Below are 27,666 nucleotides of genomic sequence, written 5' to 3' on the forward strand. Positions count from 1 at the left end.
GTTCACATCTCTCCTCAGACACAAGATGGCGGCCACCGTTCACCAACCACCTCAAACCCACAAACGCAGCTCGAGCTAGCCCCGCCCCAAGACCACAAACACAGCTCGAGCTAGCCCCGCCCCAAGACCACAAACACAGCTCGAGCTAGCCCCGCCCCAAGACCATAAAAGCGGCTAGAGCTAGCCCCGCCTCAAGACCACAAACGCGACTCGATCGAGCCCCGCCTCAAGACCACCAAACGCGGCTCGAGCTAGCCCCGCCTCAGCGCACACAACTCCGCCCATTCCCATCCCCACTCCAGCTCCAGTGTTTGCCCCGTCTCAACGCTTGGCTTCACCCGCCGTGCCTGGGAATGGGCCCGCCCCACTTTTGGCTCCACCCATCCCTCCCGGAAATGGTCCACGTCCTACCGTTGACTTCATTCCCCGTGACGGAGACACTCTGGCTCCGCCCACTCCACCACACGTGGGATGGGCCTCCAGATTCTGGCCTTGCCCCCTCTTTCGGGTGGAAAATGCAGTCCCGTTTCGCCTCCAGGAAGTGACGCAAGACACAGGGACTTGGTGGATGATTCCGACTGGCCGATACCCCTGAGCCAATCGTGAGGCGCCAACTGGCCGCTGGGAGACCACGCCGCGTGTAACCAAACTTGATTGCACGCCGTTCCTTGGCGTTAACTGAGCGACATCCATCCTATCCAATAGGCATGGAGACTGTGCTAAGGTGGGACACCAATTCGAAGACGTGGTCCAATTGAAGCGGGGAAGGCTAGTTTGGTTGCACGACGCGGTGTGTTGCCGGCAGATCTGGAAGGGACAGTGTCGCTGCAGTGGAGTTTTGGATCTGAAGATGGGATTCGTGGCCACTGGTCTGGCTGTGGCATTAGTTTTTTTCGTAACGTCTTCTAAGGCACTGAAAGAAGGGGAATGTGAAGGTAATGGTAGAGGCAGGAGATGAGAAAAGGGAATAGAGAGGTGGATGGGTATTTGGGGATGGAGTGGTTATTGTGATGAGGCTCGAAGTATTGGGTCGGGGTGCGCCTTCAGGTCCTCGCTGAAGGGGTTTGGCGCAGCGTCGTGGTGGTTACCATGGTGAAGCTGTAGTTATTTGGGTGGGTTGGGTAAAGTTGAGGAAGAGTTTAAGGGGTTACAGAGTCATACGCTTCGGTCCAACCGGTCTATGCCGATCATAATCCCAAACTAAACCTGGTATAACTTATGTGCGCTTGACACACACCACTCCAAACATTGTTTATTCGTATACTTACCTAAACGTCTTTTAAACGCTGTAACTGTACCACATCCCCTCTTCCTCTGGAAGTTCTCTCCACGTGCGAACCTATCTTTAAAAAAAATTGCCCCTCATGACTAATTTACATATTTCTCTTCTCACTTTAAAAAATGCCCCAATCTTGAAACTTCCACCCTAGGGAAATGACACCGCCATGCATCTTTAGCTTCATGATTATATAAATCTTATACGATCACCGTTCAACCTCCTATGCTGAACACAGTACTCCAGAAGGGACTTCATTAATGTCCTAAACAATTTCAATGTGATGTCCCAACTCCCTTACTCAAAGGTATGAGCTATAAAGGCAGGTGTGCTAAATGTCTTTTTAATTACCCTTTCTACATGTGATGCAAACTTCAAATAATTATATACCTGAATCCCCAGGTGTCTCTTCTACACTACCCAAACCCCTATTCTTAATTGTATAGGTTCTACCCTTGTTTGTTTTACCAAAATGCAATACTTCACATTTGTCTAAATTAAACTGTCACTTCTCAGCCCATCAGCCCAGTTGAAGGTTATAGTGAAGGGTTATGTTTAATTGGCAGGGTAATATTGGGCTTGGTTATTTGGCAGGGTTTAGTGGGGTATTGGGATGGTTATTATTGATAATGCAGTCTTTTGCGTGGAGTGAGAGCATAGTTGAAAATTAGTTTAGGGGTATAGATCAGTGAGAGGAGTGATGTTGTTTAAAGTGAGTACTGCAGATTCTGGAGATTGGAGTCAAGAGTGTGGTGCTGGAAAAGCACAGGTCAGGCAGCATCCGAGGAGCAGGAAACATTCAGTCATGTGGCTTTCTGTACAGCAATCAAGTCTGCTTCATTCTTCCACACTCCCTGTAGTTCTACAATTTTATTTTGCTCAAGAGTGTATCCAAATTTCTTTTGAAATCATTAATCATCTCTTGCTCTCTCAAACATCAAATTCCAGGTTATCACCACTTGCTGTGTAAGACTGGATCTTCCTTACATTCCCTAATGCCTTTTGCCCAAAACCTTAAATCTGTGCCCTGTACCCGTGTACAGCAGATAATGGGAGCAACTTCATTGATCTTGGTCTCTATGAAATCTTCCCTCAGTTTCCTTTCTCTCAAGTAGAACATCCTCAGCCTCTCAACATTTAACTAATTACTGTAGCGAAAATTACTCCTGCCCAAGTCATTCTGGCCACCACTTCTGTGCTTTAAGGATCTCTGTCCTTTCTAAAGTCTGATGACCAGAACGAGATGTGGCTGTCAGTTAACAGCCTAACTAGTGTTCAATGGTTACTCCTACCTCCTATTAAAGCCTAGGATCCCATATGTTTTGCTAACCACTCAATTGATGTATCTTGACATCTTCAAAGGATAATGCACATGACCTCCCAAGTCCTGTATTACAACTTTGAAATTGTCATTTCACTGTCTTCAGTCCTCTAGCTAGTTTGTCTAAGCAAGCTAAGACACCTATTCTATGAGCACCATATTGTGAATTTTATCTTTGTACTACACTTTGTGTCAATTTTAAGATGAGACCATATCATCAGTAACCTTTAAAACAGTAAATCATGATTTTTTTTTCTGCAAGTCTGTGTTAGCCTTAACTAAATCAAATCTCTGATTTCTTTCTCCTTCCAAATCCCTGCCTGCTATGGATATTGAACTCACTGGCTTATACTTGCTAGGCATGTCCTTGCACTCTCTCTTGATTAAGAGATCATATTTGCCACTCCCCAAATGCTCTGGCAACTCCAGTGTATCCAAGGAAGGTTATGGCCAGTTGTGCGAATTCTTCCTTGCTATCTTTCACGCATTCTTTCAAGTGTTCTTTCACACAATCCATCCAGACCAAGCAACTTATCCAACCCAAGCATAGCCATCCTTTCCAGCACATCCAGCTCATCAATTTTAATCATTAGTAGCATTTTTTCCCAGTATCATTTTTCCATAGTAAACATAGAGTCATAGTCATAGAGATGTACAGCACGGAAACAGACCCTTTGGTCCAACTCATTCATGCCGACCAGATAGCCCAACCCAATCTAGTCCCACCTGCCAGCACTTGGCCCATATCCCTCCAAACCTTTCCTATTCATATACCCGTCCAGATGCCTTTTAAATGTTGCAATTGAACTAGCCTCCACCACTTCCTCTGGCAGCTCATTCCACACACACACCACCTTCTGTGTGAAAAAGTTGCCCCATAGGTCTCTTTTATACCCACCCTAAATCTATGTCCTCTAGTTCTGGACTCACCCACCCTAGGGAAAATACTTTGCCTATTTATCCTATCCATGCCCCTCATGATTTTGTAAACCTCTATAAGGTTATCCCTCAGCCTCCGATGCTCCAGGGAAAACAGCTCTAGCCTATTCAACCTCTCCCTTTAGCTCAAATCCTCAAACCCTGGCAACATCCTTGTAAATCTTTTCTGAACCCTTTCAAGTTTCACAACATCCTTCCGATATTAATAAAATATTTAAAACAGTTCCAGCATATCAAACTTACCAATAAAGATGAGGCATTCTGCATACCAGGGCTGAGTGTTGTTGGGGGAGGTTGTGGGTGGACACTGGGTGTGAGAGGGGGAGGACAATGCAGATAAGTCTCTCTCCCATCCACTCTCCCCTGATGATGTGGTCTCCTCCTCTGTCTATTCACCTGAACCCTTCTGCAGTTGCTCATGGGGGTTAAGGGGAAGAGCTGTATACCTGAACAGGTTAAACAGTCAAAGCGCGACTGCCACTGAAGTGAAAGTAGTCATGTCTACGTGAGTTTTGCTCATGCATTTTGAATGATTCTTTGGCCCGCACAGGCAAATTCATGTTTCCTGAGGCATGATTGTAATGTATATTAACATGACATATAATGTAAAATAATTAAAGTTGAAATAACTCCAGAGGCCGGTATCTCGTCACCAAGTCACCCTGTGTTTATCTACACACTAGCAGCCCTTGACCTTAGTACTGCCTCATATAGAATTGGGCACCAGAGTGTCAATTTCTCTGGTTACTCCTCTTTTTTTTATCTTTTCCCAAAGCTCCCTGATGCATAGTATTGACCAAGCGTTTTAGCCTTACCTCACATCTCGGATCACATAATCTATACTGCGCAGAGGTGGCCATTTAGCTTGTTGTCTCTGCTAGTAATCTAATCTAATCTAGTTCTCTAAAGCACCAGTTCGCCTAAAACCGCATTCCTAATTTCTCTCTGCAGCCTACATGTTCTTCCGTTTATGGATAATAATCCAAATCCCCCTCAAAGGCTTCAATTAAAACTGCTTCTCCTACATTCTGGCTGTGTTCCACATCCTGACCACTTGCTGTACCCATGTTTCTTCATTCCTTTTGCCAATTACCTTTAATTCTGTGGCCTCTTGTTCTTGATCTGATCATTGATAAGTTTCTCATTTCTATCTTAACCAGATGACATGACTTTGAGTACCTTTATTAAATCATTTTTTAAACATTTTCTCCAAGGAATTTAGTTCCTATTTCTCCAATCTGTGTAACAAAGTTCATCATCCTAGAACCATTCTTGTATATCTTTTCTGTTTCCCCTAAGCATCTTGTCATTCCTTGTCTTTAATAGGCCTTCCACCTGCTTACTTCCACGTGCTAGTAAAATACTTTTTGGAGGGAATGTTTTGGGAAATGGATGGGTGCTGGATAGGGATGTGTGTAGTTGGTAGGGGTTTGTTTAGGAAGGAGTAAGGTGAAGTATATGGGTCCATTTAAAGAAGATTAGGGTAAATGTGTAAGAGGGATTGAGATAATCTGGGGTGGGGGTTCCCAAAGTGATGATAGGTGAGGAATTGGGAGGAGCTGCAGCAAAGCTGTTCCAGATCTCAGTTAAGAGAATGTGGAGGTGAAACATCCAATAATGTCAAAAGTTTGCTCAAGTTTATCTTAAACTGCTGTAATATCTCAGGACTGTGTACGTTTTGAGCAGTGATTTTCAGAAGCTGCTCTTTTGTTTCTGGGTTACTAATTTATGCAAAAGGATTTTTTTATTTTTCTCTTTTCCTCATTAGATAGGTTAAATGCTACTTCTGACAGTGCTTGTCTGCTTTTTCCCTTGGACCCTTTCCTTCCTCCTGTAGTTTGGACCATATGAAACCTACAGTGCTGTCAGGTTAGGGATTTTGGAAATGTTTACACTAGCGAATGGAGCTGCAATCTAGAATGTGCATAAATACATGGAGTGAGGCTGGAACTGATTATCTACAGCATGAGAATGTAACCACTGAGCCAATCTGGTCCTGCAAGCAGTGCTGCAACTCAAGACCCATTGCCTTCAAAGATTTCCCCATCAGGGATCTTTGATCTGGGTCTCACAAGGCGGTAACTTTGATTTCTGTATTTGTATTGCAAGTTATGAAAACAGTGATTTCACAAGTTGAGTGCCTCTTCATATTGCTACTGCTCCCTGAGAAATTACTGCAGCTCCAGCTAGTCTGTGGACAATATAAAGCTACAGTCAAATGTCAGAAATACTTATTTCCTGTTAGAGTGCGCTGTGTATTGTATAATCTGTGGATGACAGATGCAGATTCAATAAGTGGCTTCAAAGGGAATATGGAGAAAGAGAAACCAGTGGTTAGTACTACTGCGTCCCAGCACCAGGGACCCTGGTTCGATTCCACTCTTGGGCAACTATCTGTGTGGAGTTGCATGTTCTCCATGTGCCTGCATGGGTTTTCTCCAGGTACTCTGGTTTCCCCTCACAGTCCAAAGATGTGCAGGTTAGGTGGATTGGCTATGCTCTGTTGCCATAGTATCTACAGATATGCAGGTTAGGTGGGTTAACCATGAGTAATGTGGGGTTAAAGGGATGGGGTTGGGGGGGTGGGGTCTGGGTTGGATGCTTTTTGGAGGGTCACTGTGGACTCAGTGGGCCAAATGGTCTGCTTCCACGCTGTTGGAATTCTATGATGAAAGTGCTGGTGTAGACGTGACTAGCTGAATGGCCTCACTTTGTGTGCTATGCTGTTCTATGACTTGAATTAGTTGGCATCTTTCCAAAGCATAGGCAAAACTGTAATTGAATTGAAGGTGGGTGCACGTATTCTTATTAGGCACGCTTGCAACCTCTTGTACAATAGTATTATGGCATCTATTAATTGTAAAATGCACATTCAGTAACATTGGCTGACATTTGCATGACCCAAAACTGCAGTGAAAACAGCAGAATTTTACAACTAAGGGATTTCCCCATCTCCATCATGATCCTTAAATGCCCAATCGTTCTCACCAGGGAAAGCTCCTGCTTTATTCTCTGGGTTTTCTGACCAAGTTGAAGAATTGACTGGACTGATCAGCAGCCTAGGCAGTTTACAGTCCACTAAGGTTCTGGTTATGCATTGTAACCTCTTTGTAAAATAGACTTTGAATAGAGAACAAACAGTATTAAACTTTCCTCCATTCCATAACAGAAGTCCACCTTGAATGTTGTGGTTGACAATGACTCTAAATATTTTCTAATCAGTTTGGTCAGTGATGTTGTCACACCTCTACAGCAGGTGGGACTTGTACTCAGGTCTACAGACACTACCACTGCACCACAAAAGTACTGGTTGACAATCATAGAATAGAATCATAGAATCCCTGCAGTGCAGAAGCACGCTATTCAGCCTGTCGAGCCACACCAACCTCCTTCAAGTACATCCCCTTCAGATCCACCTCACTACCCTATTGTTCTAATCCTGCATTTCTCATAGCTAATCTACCTATCCTGCACCTCCCTGAACATGAAGGGCAATTTAGTGTGACCAATCTACCTCACCTGTACATCTTTGGACTGTAGGAGGTAACCGGAGCACTCAGAAGATGCATGCAGACACGGAGATAATGTGCAAACTCCACATACAGTCAACTAAGGGTGAAATCAAACCGGAGTCCCTGGCGCTGAGAGGCAGCAGTGCTAGTTACTCTGCTGCCCCCAATTAATCATAAGATTTTAATAAATAATTACATGATGAGACTATATTGATGGACAGTCAACTCTTTCTACCTGAATGTCAATGTGCCACTCCAAAAACTTCGAACAAAATCTAAGCCAACACTAGCACGGTGCTGAAGAAGTGCTGCAATATTGGAGATGTTAGATGGGTTTTTAAATGAAAGAGTTGTTTTTGCTCTTAAGTGAATGTAATAGATCTATATGAATTATTGAAAGAGTAAATATACCTCAACCAATGCGACTAATACAGTTAAACATAACTATATCTCTATGCCATAAAAATTTCAGTTGATCTATTCTGCATGTGCAGGTCAAGAAAGAATTATCCTGTCCAATTTTACTTTCTAGCTCTCTGGTAGCATGGCAAAGGCTATTTTGCCACAGAGGAAGTGGTGGAGGCTACTACAATTGCAACATTTGAAAGGCATCTGGAAGGTGGTTATGAATAGGAAGGTTTTGGAAGAATATGAATTTAAACGAAAGAGGCATAGAGATGTACAGCTCGAAACAGACCCTTCGGTCCAACTCATCCATGCTGACCAGTATCCCAACCCAATCTAGTCCCTCCTGCCAGCACCTGGTCCATATCCCTCCTAATCTTTCCTATTCGTATACCCATCCAGATGCCTTTTAAATGTTGCAATTGTATGAGCCTCTGCCAGCTCATTCCATACACGTACCACCGTCTGAGTGGAAAAAGTTGCCTCTTAGTTCTCTTTTATATCTTTCCCCTCTCACCCTCAACCTATGCCCTCTAGTTCTGGACTCCCTGTCCCCAGGGAAAAGACTTTGTCTATTTATCCTATCCATGCCCCTCATGATTTTGTATACCTCTATAAGGTCATCCCTCAGCCTCCGATGCTCCAGGGAAAACAGCTCTAGCCTATTCAACCTCTTCCGATAGCTCAAATCTTTTCTGAACCCTTTCAAGTTTCACAACATCTTTTCCATAGGAAGGAGACCAGAATTTCATGCAATATTCCGACAGTGTCCTAACCAATGTCCTGTACAGCTGCAACGTGACCTCCCAACTCCTGTACTCAATACTCTGACCGATGAAGGAAAGCATACCAAACGCCGCCTATACTATCCTATCTACCTGTGACTCCACTTTCAAGGAGCTATGAACCTGCACTCCAAGGTCTCTTTGTTCAGCAACATTCCCTAGGATCTTACCACCAAGTGTATAAGTCCTGCTAAGATTTACTTTCCCAAAATGCAGCACCTCGCATTTATCTGAATTAAACTCCATTTGCCATTTCTCAGCCCATTGGCCCATCTGATCTAGATCCTGTTGTAATCTGAGGTAACCTTCTTCACTGTCCACTACATCTTCAATTTTGGTGTCATCTGCAAACTTACTAACTATACCTCTTATGCTCATGTCCAAATCATTTATATAAATGATGAAAGGTAGTGGACCCAGCACCAATCCTTGTGGCACTCCAATGGTCACAGGCCTCCAGTCTGAAAAACAACCCTCCACCACCACCACCACCCTCTGTCTTCTAACTTTGAGGCAGTTCTGTACCTGAAGAAGAGATTTATCTTATAGGTAGGGTTGCAGAGTCAGCAGAATGATACTGTGACTTTTAACGGGTAAAATCAGTTTGCATGAATTCTGTATTCACATGTTTAGAAATTTGGATGTTATCTTATTTGAGGTGTTGATATGTTCTCCATATTTCTTCTCTTAATTTTCACCGGAAAACACAGAACAAGGTTGCAAGTCTGGAAATTAGAGTCTGACACTGCAAAAGTGAAATTGGGAGCCACTCTTTTCACTCCATGGGTAATAAACCCTGTACTACAACTCACAGCAATGCTGGGATGAATTGAAATATAATGATCTCCTCCAACTTCTACGCCAACAAAAATGTTTTGTTTTACTTGAGTGTTAGATATTAATGGAAGATTCTTGTTCATTCTTCTAGTATGTTTGTCATTCTTGGAACGATTTTATAACTCCTTGAAAGAGCAAGATGTAGACTTCACTCCTGATGTTATAGAAGAACATCTAATCCAGCAATGCAAGGATGTCAAGAGCAAGGAGAACCGATTTGTAAGTGGTTAATCAGTGCACATGCAATGACAATACAATGCAGCTTAAACACTGGATGAAACAGTACTGCCTTTAAATCCAGGACAATTTGCACTGTTCCCCAAAAGCTGCTTCAGCATTGAAGCCTTTCTCTGTTAAACAAACCATCCTCCTTGCAAGCCTCTTTTGTCGGCTACAGGGTGATTAGGAGAATATTGATCTGTTCTTTGGCTCTCGAGAGCATGAAAGTGTTAGATACTGCAAGTATGGACTTTAACACGAACATTATCAGATTTCGTGCCAGCAGCGGTTTGCATGTCTCCCATAGACTTTGACAGATGAGGAATTGTTTAATTCAAACTCTCTAGATGACTCATTCATGTTAGTTGAGTGGTAATAACTGAATTGTATTTTATCTAAGATATTTTGTACTCAAATTTTGGATTCACTAATCATAACCTGAATAAATCCAATATACTATCCATAATATTTGGAATTGCTGTGGGTACATTTAGGGATAGTTTATTCCTTTGAACATTTGCAAGTCAATTTATTGATGGCCAGGCAGTCAAATAGTTTAAGTCAAGTATGGCAGCCAAGGATCCAAAGAAAGAGGACAATCTCAAAAGTGAGAGGCAAGTGGGGAAAGTAGAAAAGCTACTAATGGATCTTGCTTTGTTTCCAGTGCTATTACATTGGAGCAACAGGTGATGCAGCCACCAAGATAGTTAAAGAAGTCTCCAGACCCATGAGCAATCATGTGCCAGTTACTAAAATCTGTGAAAAACTGAAGAAGAGCGACAGTCAAATCTGTGATCTAAAATATGGTAAGTCAGGTTGGGTGCAAAGCTGGTGCTTGAATGGTTCGATTCTGAAGACCAGTTACATAAATGTAGCTTAAATTTCTTTTGCTTAGATGATTTTAATGAATTATTCAAGTGATTTTAAAATTATTCAAGAATCAGCGCAAGCCAATTCAACCACCGTACAAGCAATTTCAGGCAGCACAGTGGCTCAGAGGTTAGCACTACTGCCTCACTGCACCAGGGACCTGGGTTTAATTCCATCTTCCGGTGACTGTCTGTGCAAACTCTGCACAGACATTCTCCCCACATCTGTGTGGGTTTCCTCTCTCAGTCCAAAGATGGTTAGGTGGATTGGCCAGACTAAGTTGCCCATTTAAGGAATGTGCAGGCTGGGTGAATTGGCCATCGAACGTGCAGTGGTTACAGGAATAGGGTAGGGGGAAAGGTCTGGATGGGTTTGATGGGCCGATTGGCCTGCTTCCACTATGTAGGGATTCTATAATTCAAACATCTCCCAAGCATTGAATGCTGTTTGTAGCTGTTGGTCCTTAAAGATATTTATATTATGGTGCTGCTGGTAGTAATTTCCTCAGCTTGTTGTATACTTAGCCATTGTTATCTGCCTTCCTTGTTGCATGCCATATGATCACTATATGTCTCTTATTTTTCTTCACAGCAAATAGATTTATTTTACATTAACTACTTACAGAAGTAGTTCCGCTTTATTTCCTGGCACACACTGACTCAGCCATCTCAAGCTACAGTGTAAAAATTCTGGTTTAATTCACTGGAGGTTCACTACTAGCTTTTGTACAAATTGTTTTTGTTCTGTCAAACAAATGAAGAATCCTAGCTTACCTATCATAGATTTCGGCATTCTTTCAGTTTGTTCTGACTCTGCTCCAAACCTATCTGTCTCTGCTTGCTTAATGCCGATGGTGCACTTTTTTAGTTTAGTTCATGATGGTACACTGACGATTCAGTGCAGTCTTTGCAGATTAAGGCTGCATTTTAGAATGGTTCTTTGTGTAGAAGAGTGAAGAGAGTGGAAACCAGCAAAATAATAGCATGCTGGGAAAAGCCTCTTTGGGGTATGATCTCCTTGAATCATTTCCTTTTGATTTCCACACTATATATGATAAGCATTCTTTTCCCATGTAGAGATGAATTCTGTCAAAGAATGGTCAACATCTAAATACATGATCTAAAGGGGAAGCAATGGCCTTGTGGTTATTACTTCTGGATTGTTAATCCAGAGAACCAGGAAATGTTCTGGGGTCTCTGTTACAGCAGATTGTGGAGTTTAAATTCACCTTTTAAAAAGAAACAGAATTAAGAGTTGAATGATGATCATGAAACCACTGTCAATTAAAGTCATAGAGTCCAACCTGTCCATGCTGACCAGACATCCCAACCCAATCTAGTTCAACCTGCCAGCACCCAGCCCGTATCCCTCCAAACCCTTCCTATTCATATACAACATTTAAGAGGCATCTGGATGGGTAATTGTACCAGCTTCCACCACATCCTCTGGCAGCTCATTCCAGAACACGTGACACCCTCTGTGTGAAAAAGTTGCCTCTGAGGTTTTTTTTTAATATCTTTCCCCTCTCACCCTAAACCTATGCCCTCTAGTTTTGGACTCCCCGACCCCAGGGAAAAGACTAATGTTTGTTTATTTATCCTTACCATGCCCCTCATAATTTTATAAACTTCTTCTATAAGGTCACCCCTCAGCCTCCAACGCTCCAGGGAAAACAACCCCAGCATGTTCAGCCTCTCCCTGTAGCTCAAATCCTCCAACCCTGGCAACATCCTTGTAAATCTTTTCTGAACCCTTTCAAGTTTCACAACATCTTTCCGATTGGAAGAAGACCAGAATTGCACGCAATATTCCAACAGTGGCCTGAGCAATGTCCTGTACAGCCGCAACATGACCTCCCAACTCCTGTACTCAATACTCTGACCAATAAAGGAGAGCATACCAAACACTTTCTTTGTCAGGGAAAAAACACACGTGGTTCACTAATATCCTTTAGGGAAGAAACTACCACCCTTACTTGATCTTGCCTACATTTAACTCCAGACCCACAGCAATGTGGTTGACTTTTAATTGCCCTCTGGGCAATTGGGGATGGATAATAAATGCTGGCCTAGCTGGTGATGTCCACTACTCCAAACACAGCTGAAATCATGCTCTCCGTGAAGTCATTTGCAGAAAAAAAGTGCTAGTTTTAAAAATATTACTGGACAGTGTGCTGATTTCTGCAAATTTGAGCTTACTACTTCTGCCTAAAGCCAACTTTACCAGGGCCTGGTGACCCATCCAATAGTTGCTTAATGGATGTAGGTTTGCTCGCTGAGCTGGAAGGTTTATTTTCATGAAAACGAACCTTCCAGCTCAGTGAGCAAACCTACAACCAGAACCTCAACCTGAGTTGCAAATCTTCTCAAAACTCGCTAACTTGCTTAATCTTCCCCAGATGATTTGCATCCCAGCTGTTATGAAAGACAAGGAAGGAAATCACAAGGGCACTGACCCAAATTTTCAGTTGTCTCTGGCCACAGGGGAGATGCCACTGAATTGGAGGACAGCTAATGTAGTTTAACTTTTCAAGAAAGATGGTAGAGATAGATGTGGAAACTACAGACCGGTGAGTCTCTCATAAGTGATAGGGAAACTATTGGAGAAAATTCTGAAGGAGAGAATGCTCTTCCACTTGGAGAAACAAGATTCAATCAATGTTGGTCAGTATGGCTTTGTCAGAGGGAGGTCATACCTAACAAATTTAATTGAATTTTTTTGAGGTGACTAAGCCTGCAGATTATTGTAGTACAGTTGATGTAGTTGATATGCTTTTCAGTAAGGTCTTTGACAAGAACCCACATAAGATACCGCTAAAGGTAAAACCATGGGATCCACGAAAACCTGAAAAGTTCACTCCAAAATTAGCTTAGTGGCAGGAGACAGAGGATAGTAGTACAAGGTTGTTTATCTGAATGGAGGCTATTGAGCAGTGGCTCACTGCAGTGATCACTCGTGATAACTTATTTCTGATGTATAAATAATGTAGATGAGAATGTGGGGAGGGATGATAAGTAAGGTTGCAGATGAAAAGCATTGGCCAAGTGGTTGACAGTAAGGAAGTAGGCCTTGAGTCACAGGAAGGTATAGACATTGGTCAGATGAAACTTAACCCTAAAGTGTGAGGTTAGACGGAAGTAAAAGGCAAGGGAGTACTTAATGAATGAGTGGAAACTGGGAAGCCCAGGAACAGATATCATGGGGTGCTTGGCCACAAAACTCTAAAGGCAGCGGAAAGATTAATAGGGTAGTTACAAAGGCATAGGGACACTTGCCTCTACAAAGTTGAGGCACTGATTGAGAGCAGGGAGGTTATGGTTGGTTAAGTCCCAGTGAAGTACTGTGTAGTCCTGGTCACCACACTATATAGGAAGGATGTGATTGAACTGGAGGGGGTGCAGAAGCAATTCACCAGAATGTTACCTGGATGGAACACTTTGGTTATGAAAAGATACTGAATAAATTTTTGTTTTCTTTAAAATAAAGAGGGGGGGGTGACCTGATAAATCTACAATATTGAGGGATGTGGACAGAAAATACTCTTTCCATTAGATAAAAGATCAGTGACAAGATAGTAAGCTTTTTTTTAAGGTGAAAAACATGAGGTTTCATGAAAAACTTTCATCCTGACAATGGTAGAGGTCTAGAATGCACTGCCTGGGCAGGTAGTCGAGTGCGTAATCTCACAACCTATAAAACGTAGTTGAGTGAACATTTTGTGTCTAGTGCTGGAAAGTGGGATCAGTGTAGATTTAGTGTATTTTGGTAGTACAGTCTTGATGGGCTGAATGACTTCTTCTGCACAGTATGATTCAATGAACTTAATTTGATAAATGACACTTCGTTGTTTAATCAATGAACTGCTACACCTTGCTGAAAGAGGGGTGGTTCCGTTTCAACTGGTGATACAGTTTTGTTCAATATACCACAAAGGAGAAATGTGCATTTGTGTAGAAACATTGCAAAAGTTTAGCATAGTTGGACACAGTGTCCAAGAAAAACAAGCCAATCCATGAAGGGCTAGCCTACACAACACACTGTCCCCTCAAACTGAGAACTGTTTGGCCTGAGGTCGATAAGGGGCTGTATGTTGAGAATAGTGCTACTGACCACGTATCTTGTTTTCACTGTTTAATCAGACAAACAGGTGGACCTGAGCACAGTTGATCTGAAGAAGCTGCGAGTTAAGGAGCTGAGGAAGATTCTGGATGAGTGGGGCGAGTCGTGTAAAGGCTGCGCAGAGAAATCTGACTTCATCCGGAAAATCACAGACCTGATGCCCAAGTATGCTCCCCTTGCTGCCAAATCAAGGAACGAACTCTAGTGAAGCTCGAGGATGCCCTGCCTCCACTTCGTTATTGTACATTTCCATTGGTTTTCACTTGCCTTTTTGTATTTATTAATAAAAAGGGGACTTTAATGTCTTGAGATTTGCTATAAAATAAACTGATTTGTGGGAAGTGTTGCTTGTGATGTTTTGGGGGGTCAATGAATTAGAAAATGGAAGTGTTTGTAAAAGTTGATTTTGAAAAATGTACGATGGCTGGATTTCTAAGCAGTAAAATGGAATGTAGTCACACAGCAATTCCCTAAGAGTATAGTAGCATTTTTTTTGATGGTGAACACAGTTGTACATTGTGATTCACCTTCTAGGCCTTTGGTTCAAATCTATTACTAATTGCCTGGGTTAGTCAGCACCCCTGCAGTAAGGGTCTCGTGAAATCAGTTGGAACAATCTGAACCTATTCCTTGTTGGCTTGAGCTGTAAACAAACTTCATAAGTTGGGTATTTAGCATTCCAGGAAGTTTCTTTAGTAAAATGTCTCTATGTGCAGCAATTTCCAGCCCACTTCTAAACTAACATCTATATGCTGAAAGAGGAATTGATTTGATACTCTGGCTACATTTGCAAAGATTTGCAATTTTTTTGTACAGCAATCTACTCTGGCAAATGTATGTTTATAAACACAAGTGCAGATATGGGACGAAACTGTGGTGATTTCTCATGCCCTTCTCTGCAGTCCTCTGGCCCTTCTTACTCAAGCCATGGTTCCTTTTTGAAGAACTCTGTGGTAAGGGAGAGAAGTAGAGAGTACACACCACTGAGGGGAGCTAGAGGATATATTTCCAAGCTGTGCTGGGTGAGATTTATACTGAAGATATGCTTCATAATGTCATGTTAAAGCAGTGATGGACTTGACAGCTCATCTGGGAGGTGAAGGTGCTTGGAGCTGACATTGAGTAACACTGTCTTCCTTCTCTGAAATGCCACTGACCTTCAATGCAAAGACCTACACTTGCTCTCTGTCTCACCCATTCTCAAGTAGGAAAGCAAGTTGTCCAGTGTGTCACTCAGAGCTCCCAGTACACTCTAGATATCTAATAACCCATTATTTTTGTTGTATTTACAAAAAAAAAATTGCTCATTAAACATTTTTCTAAATAAATTGTACTATGGTTTTTTTTGTCTAAACAGCATGATATAGTTGTAATGGGCATCCCTAACCCATCTTCGCAGAACGAAGCAGCCTGCAGGCTTCACTCTTTTTAGACCTCAAATGATGGCTTGATGCGAGCCTTTTGTAAAATTGCTCCACCGTGCCGACTGATGTCTTCAGAGACAATGACTTTAGTGAGTAACAGAAACTGATACAGGTTTGTGCCTGGTACATTGGTCATACGTTATTCTTTTTGCATCATAGCAGTTGCTTTCCCAACCTCAGGCTCTACCCTGGTTGATCCACAACTGAAGCATTGTGCTGCTGCTACCTCCAGACACAGTCCTGCTGACCTCCCATCATTAAACCCCAGCTCACCTCTTTATATCTTCAACTACTACTGGTCCTACTGAGTTATTGGATTTCAAAATGCTTCACATTTCTTTCATTATATGCGGCTCTGGGCTCAGACAAGCCTGTCCTTGCTGCTACCTATATCCAAGTATGGCCTTCCTATAATCTGCTTATCTTCCCACTCCTGAAAGCTCCCCTCTTCTGACAGGCTTTTGCTCACCTTTCCTAATCTCTTGGTTTATTAATTCTTTTTCATGCATGTTCACAATATGCTGCAGGGCCTAATGAGGTGTTATACAAATGGAAGTTGGTTATCTATGTGTTGGTGTCTGTAAGCTCTGATATGGAACTGTGCAAAAAAAATGTTATTTCTTCAATTTGCTGTAGCCTACCTTGTTACAAGATGTGGATCCGCATCTTCAGTAATCTTGGGAGGGGGAAGCTTGAGTGGAGGCTGGGTAATTCTGTTGCTCTGGGGAATACAACACCTAAAAGATCTCCCTGCTATTTAAATCTGGGATGCCATGGTCTGGTGGCTAGAGAAGCAGGAGTGATGGAGAGTTTCAGTTTAGATTGTAACCCCCATTAATGTGTGGGGTATTCTACTATAACATGTGTTTCATCAGCAAGCATTCACTAATGCAATTGACAAATTGGGGATCCTGTTTCCAAAATATGAACGTGTGTTGGCTGTAATGTGACTACATCACCAACACTTTCAAGTGCTGTTTCTAAGTGCAATTTTTCTGTAGCAGGGTTGCACACAAACACATATGTAGTCATCATAAGAAACTATTCCTGCTTCCAAACACATTCTGTTTGCTACTGTGTCACCACTCCAGTGAAACAGGAAAAGGGTAAAGATGGCAGCGTATCAAAGTGATGCTATGCTGTATTCTGCAATAGACTGTGGCTTGAAGAGAGTTTGTTTGATTTGGAACCTTGGGATGATCCAATATGTGGGAGGGTGGTCCTAGTTTAACATTAAAACAGGACCTTGTATCAAGGTTTCTAGAAAATTCAGTACCGGTTTACTAATGAAGATCTGAAAAGTTGGAGGAAGTGACAGTCATGAGTTTGTGGCTCTTATTTTGCAGGTTGGGTTGCACAGTGCCAATAAAGTTGCACAACTCCATTGCAATGAAGAAATGTTACAACTTTTGCAATACCTCAAAGCACTTTGCAACCAAAGAAGTGTTCTTTTGAAAAAACAGAGTGGCCATTATTGTAAATTGGGAAACACAGTGGCCAATCCGTATGTAGAACAAAATGATGATCACATAATTTGTTTTGACTAATTGGCCTCCCATGTTTCCTACAGAGCTCATCAGAGGGTTGTCTTTCTATCTGCAATTCACATAACAAATGGGATATTGCAGTCTGAATATGGGATATGCCAAATCTAGATTATACACTCAAATCTCTTGTGTGCAAGTCAACCCACAATGATTGTAAATGAGTACCACCAACTGTGCTGCAGCTATCAAGAAAATCACAGATAAACACCTTTATCTTGACTTACCGCTATTAGTATCACTCATATAGAAATATCAGATGCAGTAATTGAGGTAAAGGTGCCTTTCCTGTAGCTGTGTACATAAAGATATTGTCAATTTCAATCGTGTTCTTCACCAGCAATCAAAGATCACGTAAACTGTACACTGAGGTTGTAGGTCTACGATTGGGAGCCTGCTCTCCCATGAGTATAGCTGTCTAATTTATATTAGCATGGTGGCTCAATTTTCTAACCGGGCTGGTGAATGCACTATCCATTGTGTAACTCAGATAAAGAATGTTGCTGGTTCAAACTCCATTGCGTATGTGTGTGTTATATGAGCATGAGATCCACTTTAAAAATGCCACTAGCATGATAACCCAAGACTTGATTCTCCCACCACCAGTTAAACCAAATCCCAGCCCTATCACCTTATCCAGCTCTGCCAGCCATGTACAATGAAACTATAACTTGCAATTTATCCATTTCCTCAAAAGAACAATTCCTCCCTCACCCAATTCCACCTGAATCTGTCCCCCACCTTGGTCATTTAGGTTGAGGTCATTTGGTGGACTTAGAGGCGTAGCATCAATTTTCCAAAACCACCTCCTACATCCCCACCTCTGAATGTGACCTACCACTGAATATCAGACAGTAGTTTCCAAAAGTGCTGGTGATCTTATTCCCTTGTGAGGTTGTTCTAGCTTTTTTTTAAATCTCTGTGTCAGTTGTTCTGGCAATGCAACCTTCCATTTGATGCTTCAGATACCGTTCCTCTTGCTCAATAAAGGATTCCCTACTACAGTATATAATAAGGCCTAACTATATACATTCTATTTCCCACATTTCTGCCAACACCTCCATCTGATCAGCTTCCACATTCACTTGGATCATCGCGGGCAATTCCCCCCATCTCCTGCACGGTACTATTGCCAAATGTCCCCACCAGCTGCCAATTTAATTTTGACTCCTTTCAGCATTCCAAAGAGATTGTTCATTTTGTAATACCTTGGTCTGTGCTCTGTCACTTTAATACTCCATTCCACCCCCTTATCCACACAATTGCCCATTACAAAGTGCAGGAAATGCAACTCCTGCATTTTCACCTCCCAACCCACTATCAGGCCTACAAACACTTCCCCCAGGTGGAACCAGTAATTCTCTTTTCAATTTGGGATGTGAACTCACTGTTCATAATAGTCTGTTCTTCACAGGGAAAAATCGAAGAGGAATTGGGTGATTGCTGAACATCGCCATTCAGTTCATACATGTGACTCTGAGCTTCTGATCACTAGATATTTTAAATTTCTCTTGCTATTCCACTCTAAACTCTATATTTGTGGCTTCCTACATTTAGTTTTCCAGTGGAGCTCAAGCAAAGCTCAGGGAACCATGCCTATCTCTAAATCAAGTCCCCTAATATAGGAACATTGAAAATAAGTGCATTTCGCCCATTGAACTTGCTCCACCATTCAATATGATTACAGCTAATCCTTCATCTCAATACCATAACCCCAGTCTCTCCCCACACACCTTGACAATCTCTAGTGTCTGGAAATCAATCTATATGTTGCTTTCTGAAATATATTCAATGATTTAGTCTTAACAGCCTTATCTGATAGGGAGTTCCACAAGTTCACCACCTGCTGTATTCTTCTATGTTCCATTTTCTCCCATGAATTACCATAAGCTGTTGCCTTTAACCAGTTATTGAAACTTTGTAATTAGTAGAACAATCACTGTGTGCCTTCTGCAAAGAGGTTAGAGAACCTGGAGAAAGGGGACTGAAGAACTGAAGTCTTGGGAAGCAAAAGGAACATCATTTTGAAACCTGCAAACTGCTGCTATTGAACTGTTTTGAAATTTTTTCTTTCCATCTATAACACCAATTTTTTTTTTTGTTTATCTGTATGTGTGTGTATACATGGCAGTTTGGAAGGAGCTTAGAGTTTCAACTAGTATATTTTTGACAGTTCATGATTTTATTTACCTGCAGCTAGATCTCACTTACTTCGAATAAGTGAGTCTGATTATTTCTAATTCTGAGAGATTTCTTGTACCTTCCTCAGTTAAAACAGGCACAAAGTAATCAATTAACTTCTCTGCCTTTTCTTTACTCCCCATTATAAAGTCACTTGATTCTAATTGTTTCCAACATTCATGTTAGCCAGTTTTTTATGAACCTAGAAAACATTAGCATTGAGTACAGGAACCTGGTCAGTGTTTTCTGTTAACGTGATTTCTGTGAACGTTATATACTTTCATAAATCATTAACTTTTATGGATACTTGGGAATAACGGGGCTCAGGAATCAGTGAGCTTTCCCAAGTAAGTTGAAGAAGAGATCAGGGGCTTGTGTAAGATTATATAGAAACAAAAGCAATGAGGATTTGGATGTGACATTAGTAAGTGATAATAGTAAAGAAAGCACCAGGTTCTGTGTTGTAAATAAGAAAAAGCATTAGAAATTTCAACAAACTCCCTGCAGATGGCAGTGTTCTCCCCAACAGTCTTAAAGTGAAACTTAAATGGCCTAGATAATAGAGTTCACAAACAAAGATGGGGGTCAACCTACCTGCTAGACAGATATAATTTAAGTACCAGCACAGCATTTGGGTTCAGTGGAAACATAAGAAAGATCAGGTACTCTGGGCAGTGAAACATTTGAATCAGGTAGAATTGTGCTATGGTTAAAGAAGCTTATATGTGAAGAAAAATTAAACCAACTTGAAGTAAAAAATGCTCAAGATGAAATTCCAATGGGAATAAAAAGACAAACAAAGGGAAACGAAAACAAAAACTAGAATGTAGGACGGAAAGCAGCCCATTCTATCATGAAAACCAACCTTTCTTCCATTGACCAAAGGGTCTGTTTCCATGCTGTACATCTCCATGATTCTAAGATTCTATAACTCCATGTACACTTTCCGCTGCCACAGGAAAGCAGCCAACATAATCAAGGATCCCTCCCATGCAGGGTATACTCTCTCCCATCCTTTTCCATTGGCAAAAGATACAGAAGTTTGAAAACACGTACAATCAGATTCAAGAACAGTTTATTCCCTGCTGTTATCAGACCTTTGGACTGACCTCTCATAGATTTGATTTTTCTCTGCAGCTGTGACACTATATTCTGCATTCTGTTCTATTACCCTGATGTACTTATTTCAGGTATGATCATCCAGTCAGCAAGCAAAACAATACTTTACACTGTATCTTGGTACATGTGACAACAATAAATCGAATCAAAACAAAATCAAGCAGCAATAATGCCTGATGATTTGGAGCTGATCCATAAACTAAACCTTTATTCTATCACTTTCATAAATTTAAAAGGGACAGAAAGTGAAAGAGTGAAAAGAAGACAAATAGCTAAGATAAAGAATGAATAACCAGGTGTGCCCTTAAATCAGAAAGTGCTGACGGTGGAGGTGAGAATCAATAACCAAAGTGTTTCCATTTTAACAAAATGGGTCATATTTGTACAGAATGCTGGAAGTTGCGAGGGAAACCTATATGGAGTTCATGAGTCTAGAAAGGGAACTCAAAAGAAAAACTGATTAAATTATAGTCTTTTTTGCGGACAGAACATGGAGGTGCTGCAAAGTGGCCACCCAGTCTGCGGTTCATTTCCCCAATGTAGAGGAGACTACATTGTGAGCAGCAAATATAGTAGACTAGATTGCGTGAAGTGCATAGAAAAGAAAAGAATCCCTACAGTGCGGAAACAGGCCATTCAGCCCAACGAGTCAACACCAACCCTCCAAAGAGTAACCCACCCTGATCCATTCCCCTACATTTACCCCTGACTAATGCACCTAACCTACACATCCCTGGACACTATGGGCAATTTAACTTTGCTAATTCACCTAACCTGTGCATCTTTGGATTGCAGGAGGAAATCCACACAGACACAAGGAGAATGTGCAAACTCCACACAGACATATCCCGAGGCGGGAATCAAACCCAGGTCCCTGGCATTGTGAGGCAGCAGTGCTAACCATTTAGCTAAAAACAATGACTGCAGATGCTGGAAACCAGATTCTGGATTAGTGGTGCTGGAAAAGCACAGCAGTTCAGGCAGCATCCGAGGAGCAGTAAAATCGACGTTTCGGGCAAAAGCCCTTATTCCTGATGAAGGGCTTTTGCCCGAAACGTCGATTTTACTGCTCCTCGGATGCTGCCTGAACTGCTGTGCTCTTCCAGCACCACTAATCCAGTGCTAACCATTTAGCCACCGTGCCGCACTGCTTCACCTGGAAGGTATGTTTGGGGCCTTGGATAGTGAAGAGGGAGGAATTACAATAAGCAGGCAGGTGTTCAGGACAGGGTGTCATGAGGCTGTGGGGTTCTATCCCTACCCTGAGCTTCCAGTTGCTTGCCACTTCAACACACCACCGTGTTCTTGGGCCAATGTCTCTGTCTCAGACTTGCTGCTGTGCTCCAGCGAAGCTCAGTTCAAGCTGGAAGAACAGTACCTAATTTTCTGTTTGGGAACCCTGCAGCCTTATGTACTTTATATTGAGTTCAACAATTTAGGGCTTGAGCACCTTTTCCCGTGCTTTTCCCCACTCCCACACACCAAGCCTTGACATCACGTGGGCTGCCACCACAACTATACATTATCAACTTGTAATAGCCCCATTAGCAGCTATCCAATCTCCCAGAATGATCTTTAACCACTCCTTTGTCTATCCAGCTGTTTTTCTCTCACTTTGGGCTTTATCTCCACCTATTGTTCACTCTTCCCCTCCCCCCACACCATCCTACCTTCATATAAAAAACATCCTTTTCCTAGCTACCATCAGTTCTGAAGAAGGGTCACTAGACCTGAAACATTAACTCTGATTTTTCTCCACAGATGCGGCCAGATCAGCTGAGATTTTCCAAAAAATTCTGTTTTGCTGGCCTTGCAAGGTGAACCTCTGAAAGTGAAATTCAGTGGGTCCATAGAAGATAATTAGGAGGGTCAGTAAAGGGACTTGTCTGATAAATTCTCCTGACAGTAGGAAGAAGAATCAGTTATATCAAATAAGTATGTTGAAACAGCATCATCACAGGGAAAAGGATAAGGGAGAACAAGTGTGCCAGGTGGTAAGAGTAGTGCAGGATGACAGTCAGTGTCAGTGAAGTCGGAGAATTGAGTAGTTCACAATGCAAATCTCCTATAATTTCACTACCCACACAGAAATTCTGGGACAGTCAGACACATATTCAGAGATTTTACTGCTCTGGGATGCTGCCTGAACTGCTGTGCTTTTCCAGCACCACTAATCCAGAACATATTCAGAGAAAGGACATGGCTGGGTGAGGGGGTGGGGGGGTGGGGCGGTCAAGAGATCTTAACATAGAAGATAGCACAGTACAGGCCCTTCGGCCCTCGATGTTGTACCTCGATGTTGATCTTACTCTAAGATCAGACTAACCAACACATCCTTCATTGTTCTATCTTCCATGTGCCTATCCAAGAATCGCTTTAAATATCCCTAATGTGTCTGACTCTACTACCACTGCTGGCATTGCATTCCACGCATTCATCACTCTGTGTAAAGAATCTACCTCTGACATCTCCCCTAAACGTTCCTCCAGTCACCTTAAATTATTCCCCCTTGTGATAGACATTTCCACCCTGGGAAGAAGTCTCTGGCTATCCACTCCATCTATGCCTCTCATCATCTTGTACACCTCTATCAAGTCACCTCTCATACTTCTTCGCTCCAATGAGAAAAGCCCTAGCTTCCTCAAACTTTCTTCATAAGACATGCCCACCAGTCCAGGCAGCATCCAGGTAAATCTCCTCTGCACCCTCCCTAAAGCTTCCACACCTTTTCAATAATGAGGCAACCAGAACTGAACACAATATAGAGGAACCTTGATTTTCCGGCATTTGATTATCCCAATATCAGATTATCCAGCAAGATCGCAAGGTCCCAATGCTCAGCTAAACTAAGTTATCCGGCATTCGATTAACCGAATGAAATACTGCCTGCCTGTGTCCTTCGGATAATTGAGGTTCCTCTGTATTCCAAGTGTGGTCTAACCAGGGCTCTATGGACCTGCAGTATAACCTCGCATCTCTTAAATGCAATCTACCTAATAATGAAAGCCAACATACCATACACCTTCTTAACAAACCTATCAACATGGTTGGCAACTTTGAGGGATCTATGGACGCGGATCCCAAGATCTCTCTGTTCTTCCACACTTCCAAGAATCCTGCCGTTAACCTTGTATTCTGCATCCAAATTCGACCTTCCAAAGTGGATCACTTCACACTTTTCCAGGGTGAACTCCATTTGCCACTGACCCAGCCCAGTTCTGCACCCTGTCAATGTTTCATTGCAAATTACAACAGTCCTCCACATTATCCACAACTCCACTAACCTTCATGTCATCAGCAAACTTACTAACCCATCCTTCCACTTTCTCATTCAAATCATTAATAAATAGCAGAGGTCCCAGAACTGATCCCTGCGGAACACCACTGGTCACCAAGTTACAGGCTGAATACTTTCCATCTACCACCATACTCTGTCTCCTTTGGGCCAGCCAATTCTGTATCCAGACAGCAGGATCTCCCTGTAACCCATGCCGCCTTACTTTCTGAATAAGCCTATTATGGGAAACCTTATCAAACACCTTGCTAAAATCCATGTACACCTTATTCACTGCTCTACCTTCACCAATGTATTTTGTCACATAAAGAGTTCAATAAGGTTTTGTGAGGCATGACCTGCCCCTCACAAAGCCATGCTGACTACTTGGTTTTCCAAATAATCATAAATCCTGTCTCTCAGAATCCTCTCCAATACTTTGCCCACTATAGACTTAAGGCTGACTGGTCTGTAATTCCCAGGATTATCCCTATTCCTTTTCTCGAACAAGGAAATAACATTTGCCACCCTCCAATCATCTGGTCCTACTCCAGTGGACAGTGAGGACGCAAAGATCATCACTAAAGGTGCTGCAATCTCTTCCCTCGCTTCCTGTAGTAACCTAGGGTATATCCAATCTGGCCCAGGGGATTTATCTATCCTTATGTTTCTCAAAATCTTCAGCACATCCTCCTTCTTAACATCAACCTGTTCGAGCATATCAGTCTGTTTCATGATGTTCTCAGAAATGTCAAGTTCCCCCCTCAGTAGTGAATACTAAAGCAAAGTATTCATTAAGGACCTCCCCTACCTCCTCTGACTCCAGGCTCAAGTTCCCTCCACTCTCCCAGATCAGCCCTACCCTCACTCTGGCCATCCTCTTATTCCTCACATAAGTGTAGAATGCCTTGGGGTTTTGCTTAATCCAACCCGCTAACTGTTTTTCATGCCCCCTTCTAGCTCTCCCAAGTCCATCTTCAGTTCCTTCCTGGCTATCATGTAACCCTCTAAAGACCTGTCTGATCCTTGCCTCCTCAACCTCAAACTTCCTTCTTTCTCTCGACTAGATGTTCCATATTCCTTGTCACCCAAGGTTCTTTAAACCTACCATCCCTTCCTTGCCTCATTGGCCAAATCTGTCCAGAACTATCAGCAAGTGCTTCCAAAACAATCTCCACAGTTCTGTCATGCATTTCCCTAAGAACATCTGTTCCCAATTTAGGTACCCCTAATAGCCTTGTAATTCCCCCTCCCAATTAAATACTTTCCCTTCCATCTGCTCCTATCCCTCTCCATGAGTAAAGATCAGGGAGTTGTGATCACTATTACCGAAATGCTTGCTCACCGAGAGATCTGACATCTGGCATGGTTCGTTGCCAAGCATCAAATCGAATATGGCCTCTCCTATAGTTGGCCTATCTCCATATTGAGTCAGGATCCCTTCCTGGAGACACCTGACCAAAACTGCTCCATCCAAACTATTTGAACGAAGAGGGTTCCAATCAAAATCAGGGAAGTTAAAGTCACCCATGACAACAACCCTGTTACTTCTGCACCTTTCCAGAATCTGCCTCCCAATCTGCTCATCCATGTCGCTGTTGCTTTTGTGAAGGTCTGTCGAAAACTTCCAATAAAGTAGCTGCTCCTTTCCTGTTTCTGACTTCCACCCATATGGACTCTGTAGACAAACCTTCCACGACGACGTCCCTTTCTGCAGCTGTGATCCTTTCACTGATTAGCAATACCACTCCTCCAACTCTTTTACCTACCCGCATTCCTTTTGAAATATCTAAACCCTGGAATATCCATCAACCAGTCCTGCCCCTGTGATATCCAAGTCTCCGTATTCTTAGGAAGTTTAAGGCAATCTATAGAGATACACCTGGATGTACTACATTAGCTAGCATGAGGTGGACATAGAAGAGTCAGGACCATTAAGACTACATCCTTTTCAGCTCAGCCCAGAAAAACAAGATCAGGCAGAAAAGTAAATTTAGTACATTCTAGACAAAGTAACTGAATTTCACCAGTGATGTTCAGTTCTAAATTAAAAAAGAAATGATGAGGATTTTAGGAATGCATAAGTTTTATTGAAAATTTGTGTGTAATTTCAACATTTATCTGCAATTTATTAGAGAGACAAGCAAAAGTGGTATAGTCACCATAATGCTAGACAGCCTTTGAGAAAATGAAGGCAAACCTTAGAAACAAAGCTGATTTTTCCAGACTTCTCAAAATGGTGATTGATGCAAGTGATTTGAGGATAGGCACTATCTTGTTACAGGGAGATGAATCATGAATAAAGAAGAAAGTGGGTATTTGTCTACGAAAACCAGTATCAGATGAAATACTCTACTGTAGGAAAACAGACTGAGATTATTATTGGCTCTTCAATACTTTTGAAATCTATACATGAAATAGTAACAAAGAAACATTAATTTGTACTGACCATAATCCATTGGCATTCATTTAAAAGTTTAAAATTATAATTGCAAGACTACTCAGATGAAGTCTGTTTTTTCAAACATTTAATATAAAGATCATTTTCATTGCTGCAAAGGAAATTATGATTGCAGATGCAGTGTTCCCAGTGAAGATTGTAGAATACATTAAAGATATAAAGAATGTTGAAAGATTATATAAGATTGTATAAGTGGGGAGGAATGCTGAATGGATTTAAGGCTTATGTTTTGTTGCTTGCATTTCATAAATCCAAAGTATTTGTGAAATAAAGCTTTCTGTCTTATTTGGGTGGAGGTGTGTAAAGACAGCACTTTTTATTAGTCTTCATTCTAAAAATTCTGGACTAAAATAGAGAAGGATTGTTTTTAAAACGAAAGATTGTGGAAGGAATAGCTGCCCTTTTGAAAACAAGTTATTGGAACACATTGTGAATTTTCCTTATACTTTTGCATTGAATACAGTGGAGGAGGTGAAATAAGATTGCATGGCCAGAGTGCATGAGGTGGCATTCAACCAGCAACAGGTTTGTGCAATTATGACCAGTTGCAGATACAAACCGCACTCTGATTGGCTCTGATCTACAACAGAATTAGAATGTCAGCTAGTAGAGTTATAAACTGACAGCTCATTGTTTTGTTTATCTGTACCTATAACTTATTTATTTTCAATAAACATGGGTTACGTTAAGTACAGGAACCTGTTCAGTGTTTGTTGTTATCCTGATTCCATCAGACAGATAAATCAGATACTGCAGATTTTCCCAAGTATGTCATGACATTACAAATGATGTGATAAATAGATATTTGGATAATAATGGTATGACTGGAGCTAGTCAGAGCAGATTTGCAAATGAGAAAATTGGGTTTGATAAAGTTGTTGGAAGGTTTTGAGGATTTACTATTAAAACTGATGAACAGGAATTGATTAACATAGTATATTTGGATTTTCAGAAAGCTTTTATAAAGAGCTAATGAACTACCAGTTTTGTTACACCAAAGTCATTATTGAGTCACGTTAACTGAGTTTAAAAATATCATGGTTACATTTCAAAGATTAATGAATCAGCTTGTAATTAGTGTGCCTATCTGTAGTAACTATGATATTTAGAATATGTATTCATTTAAACAACACCTGAGAAGAACACATGTATCTATTAACTTTTTTAAGATTTACAGATTGCAGTTTAACAATAAATGATGCCAAGAATGAGTTCACAAAAGTGAGGGTAACTTACACGGACACATCGTGGGGCACGGCAGGTGTTGCCAAACACAGCGAAAGTGAAGACAGTCACAGAATTCTGCATTTCTAAAACAAATCAGAAAAGTAAAAGATTACTGGGGATGAGCAGGTTTTATCAGAAATTCATGCCGAATTT

General features: G+C 41.7%; 1 protein-coding gene across 1 annotated transcript; it reads left to right on the forward strand.

The window, feature by feature from the left end:
• The first annotated feature begins 708 nt into the window (after positions 1–708).
• Positions 709–15,611, forward strand: manf (mesencephalic astrocyte-derived neurotrophic factor). Its single transcript, XM_043708486.1, has 4 exons — positions 709–935; positions 9,167–9,294; positions 9,959–10,100; positions 14,304–15,611. The coding sequence occupies exons 1-4, from the start codon at positions 851–853 to the stop codon at positions 14,486–14,488; spliced, it is 540 nt and encodes a 179-aa protein (XP_043564421.1). The 5' UTR covers positions 709–850; the 3' UTR covers positions 14,489–15,611.
• Positions 15,612–27,666: the final 12,055 nt, after the last annotated feature.

This window comes from Chiloscyllium plagiosum, chromosome 18 (assembly GCF_004010195.1).
Source record: "Chiloscyllium plagiosum isolate BGI_BamShark_2017 chromosome 18, ASM401019v2, whole genome shotgun sequence".
Lineage (NCBI taxonomy): Eukaryota > Metazoa > Chordata > Chondrichthyes > Orectolobiformes > Hemiscylliidae > Chiloscyllium > Chiloscyllium plagiosum.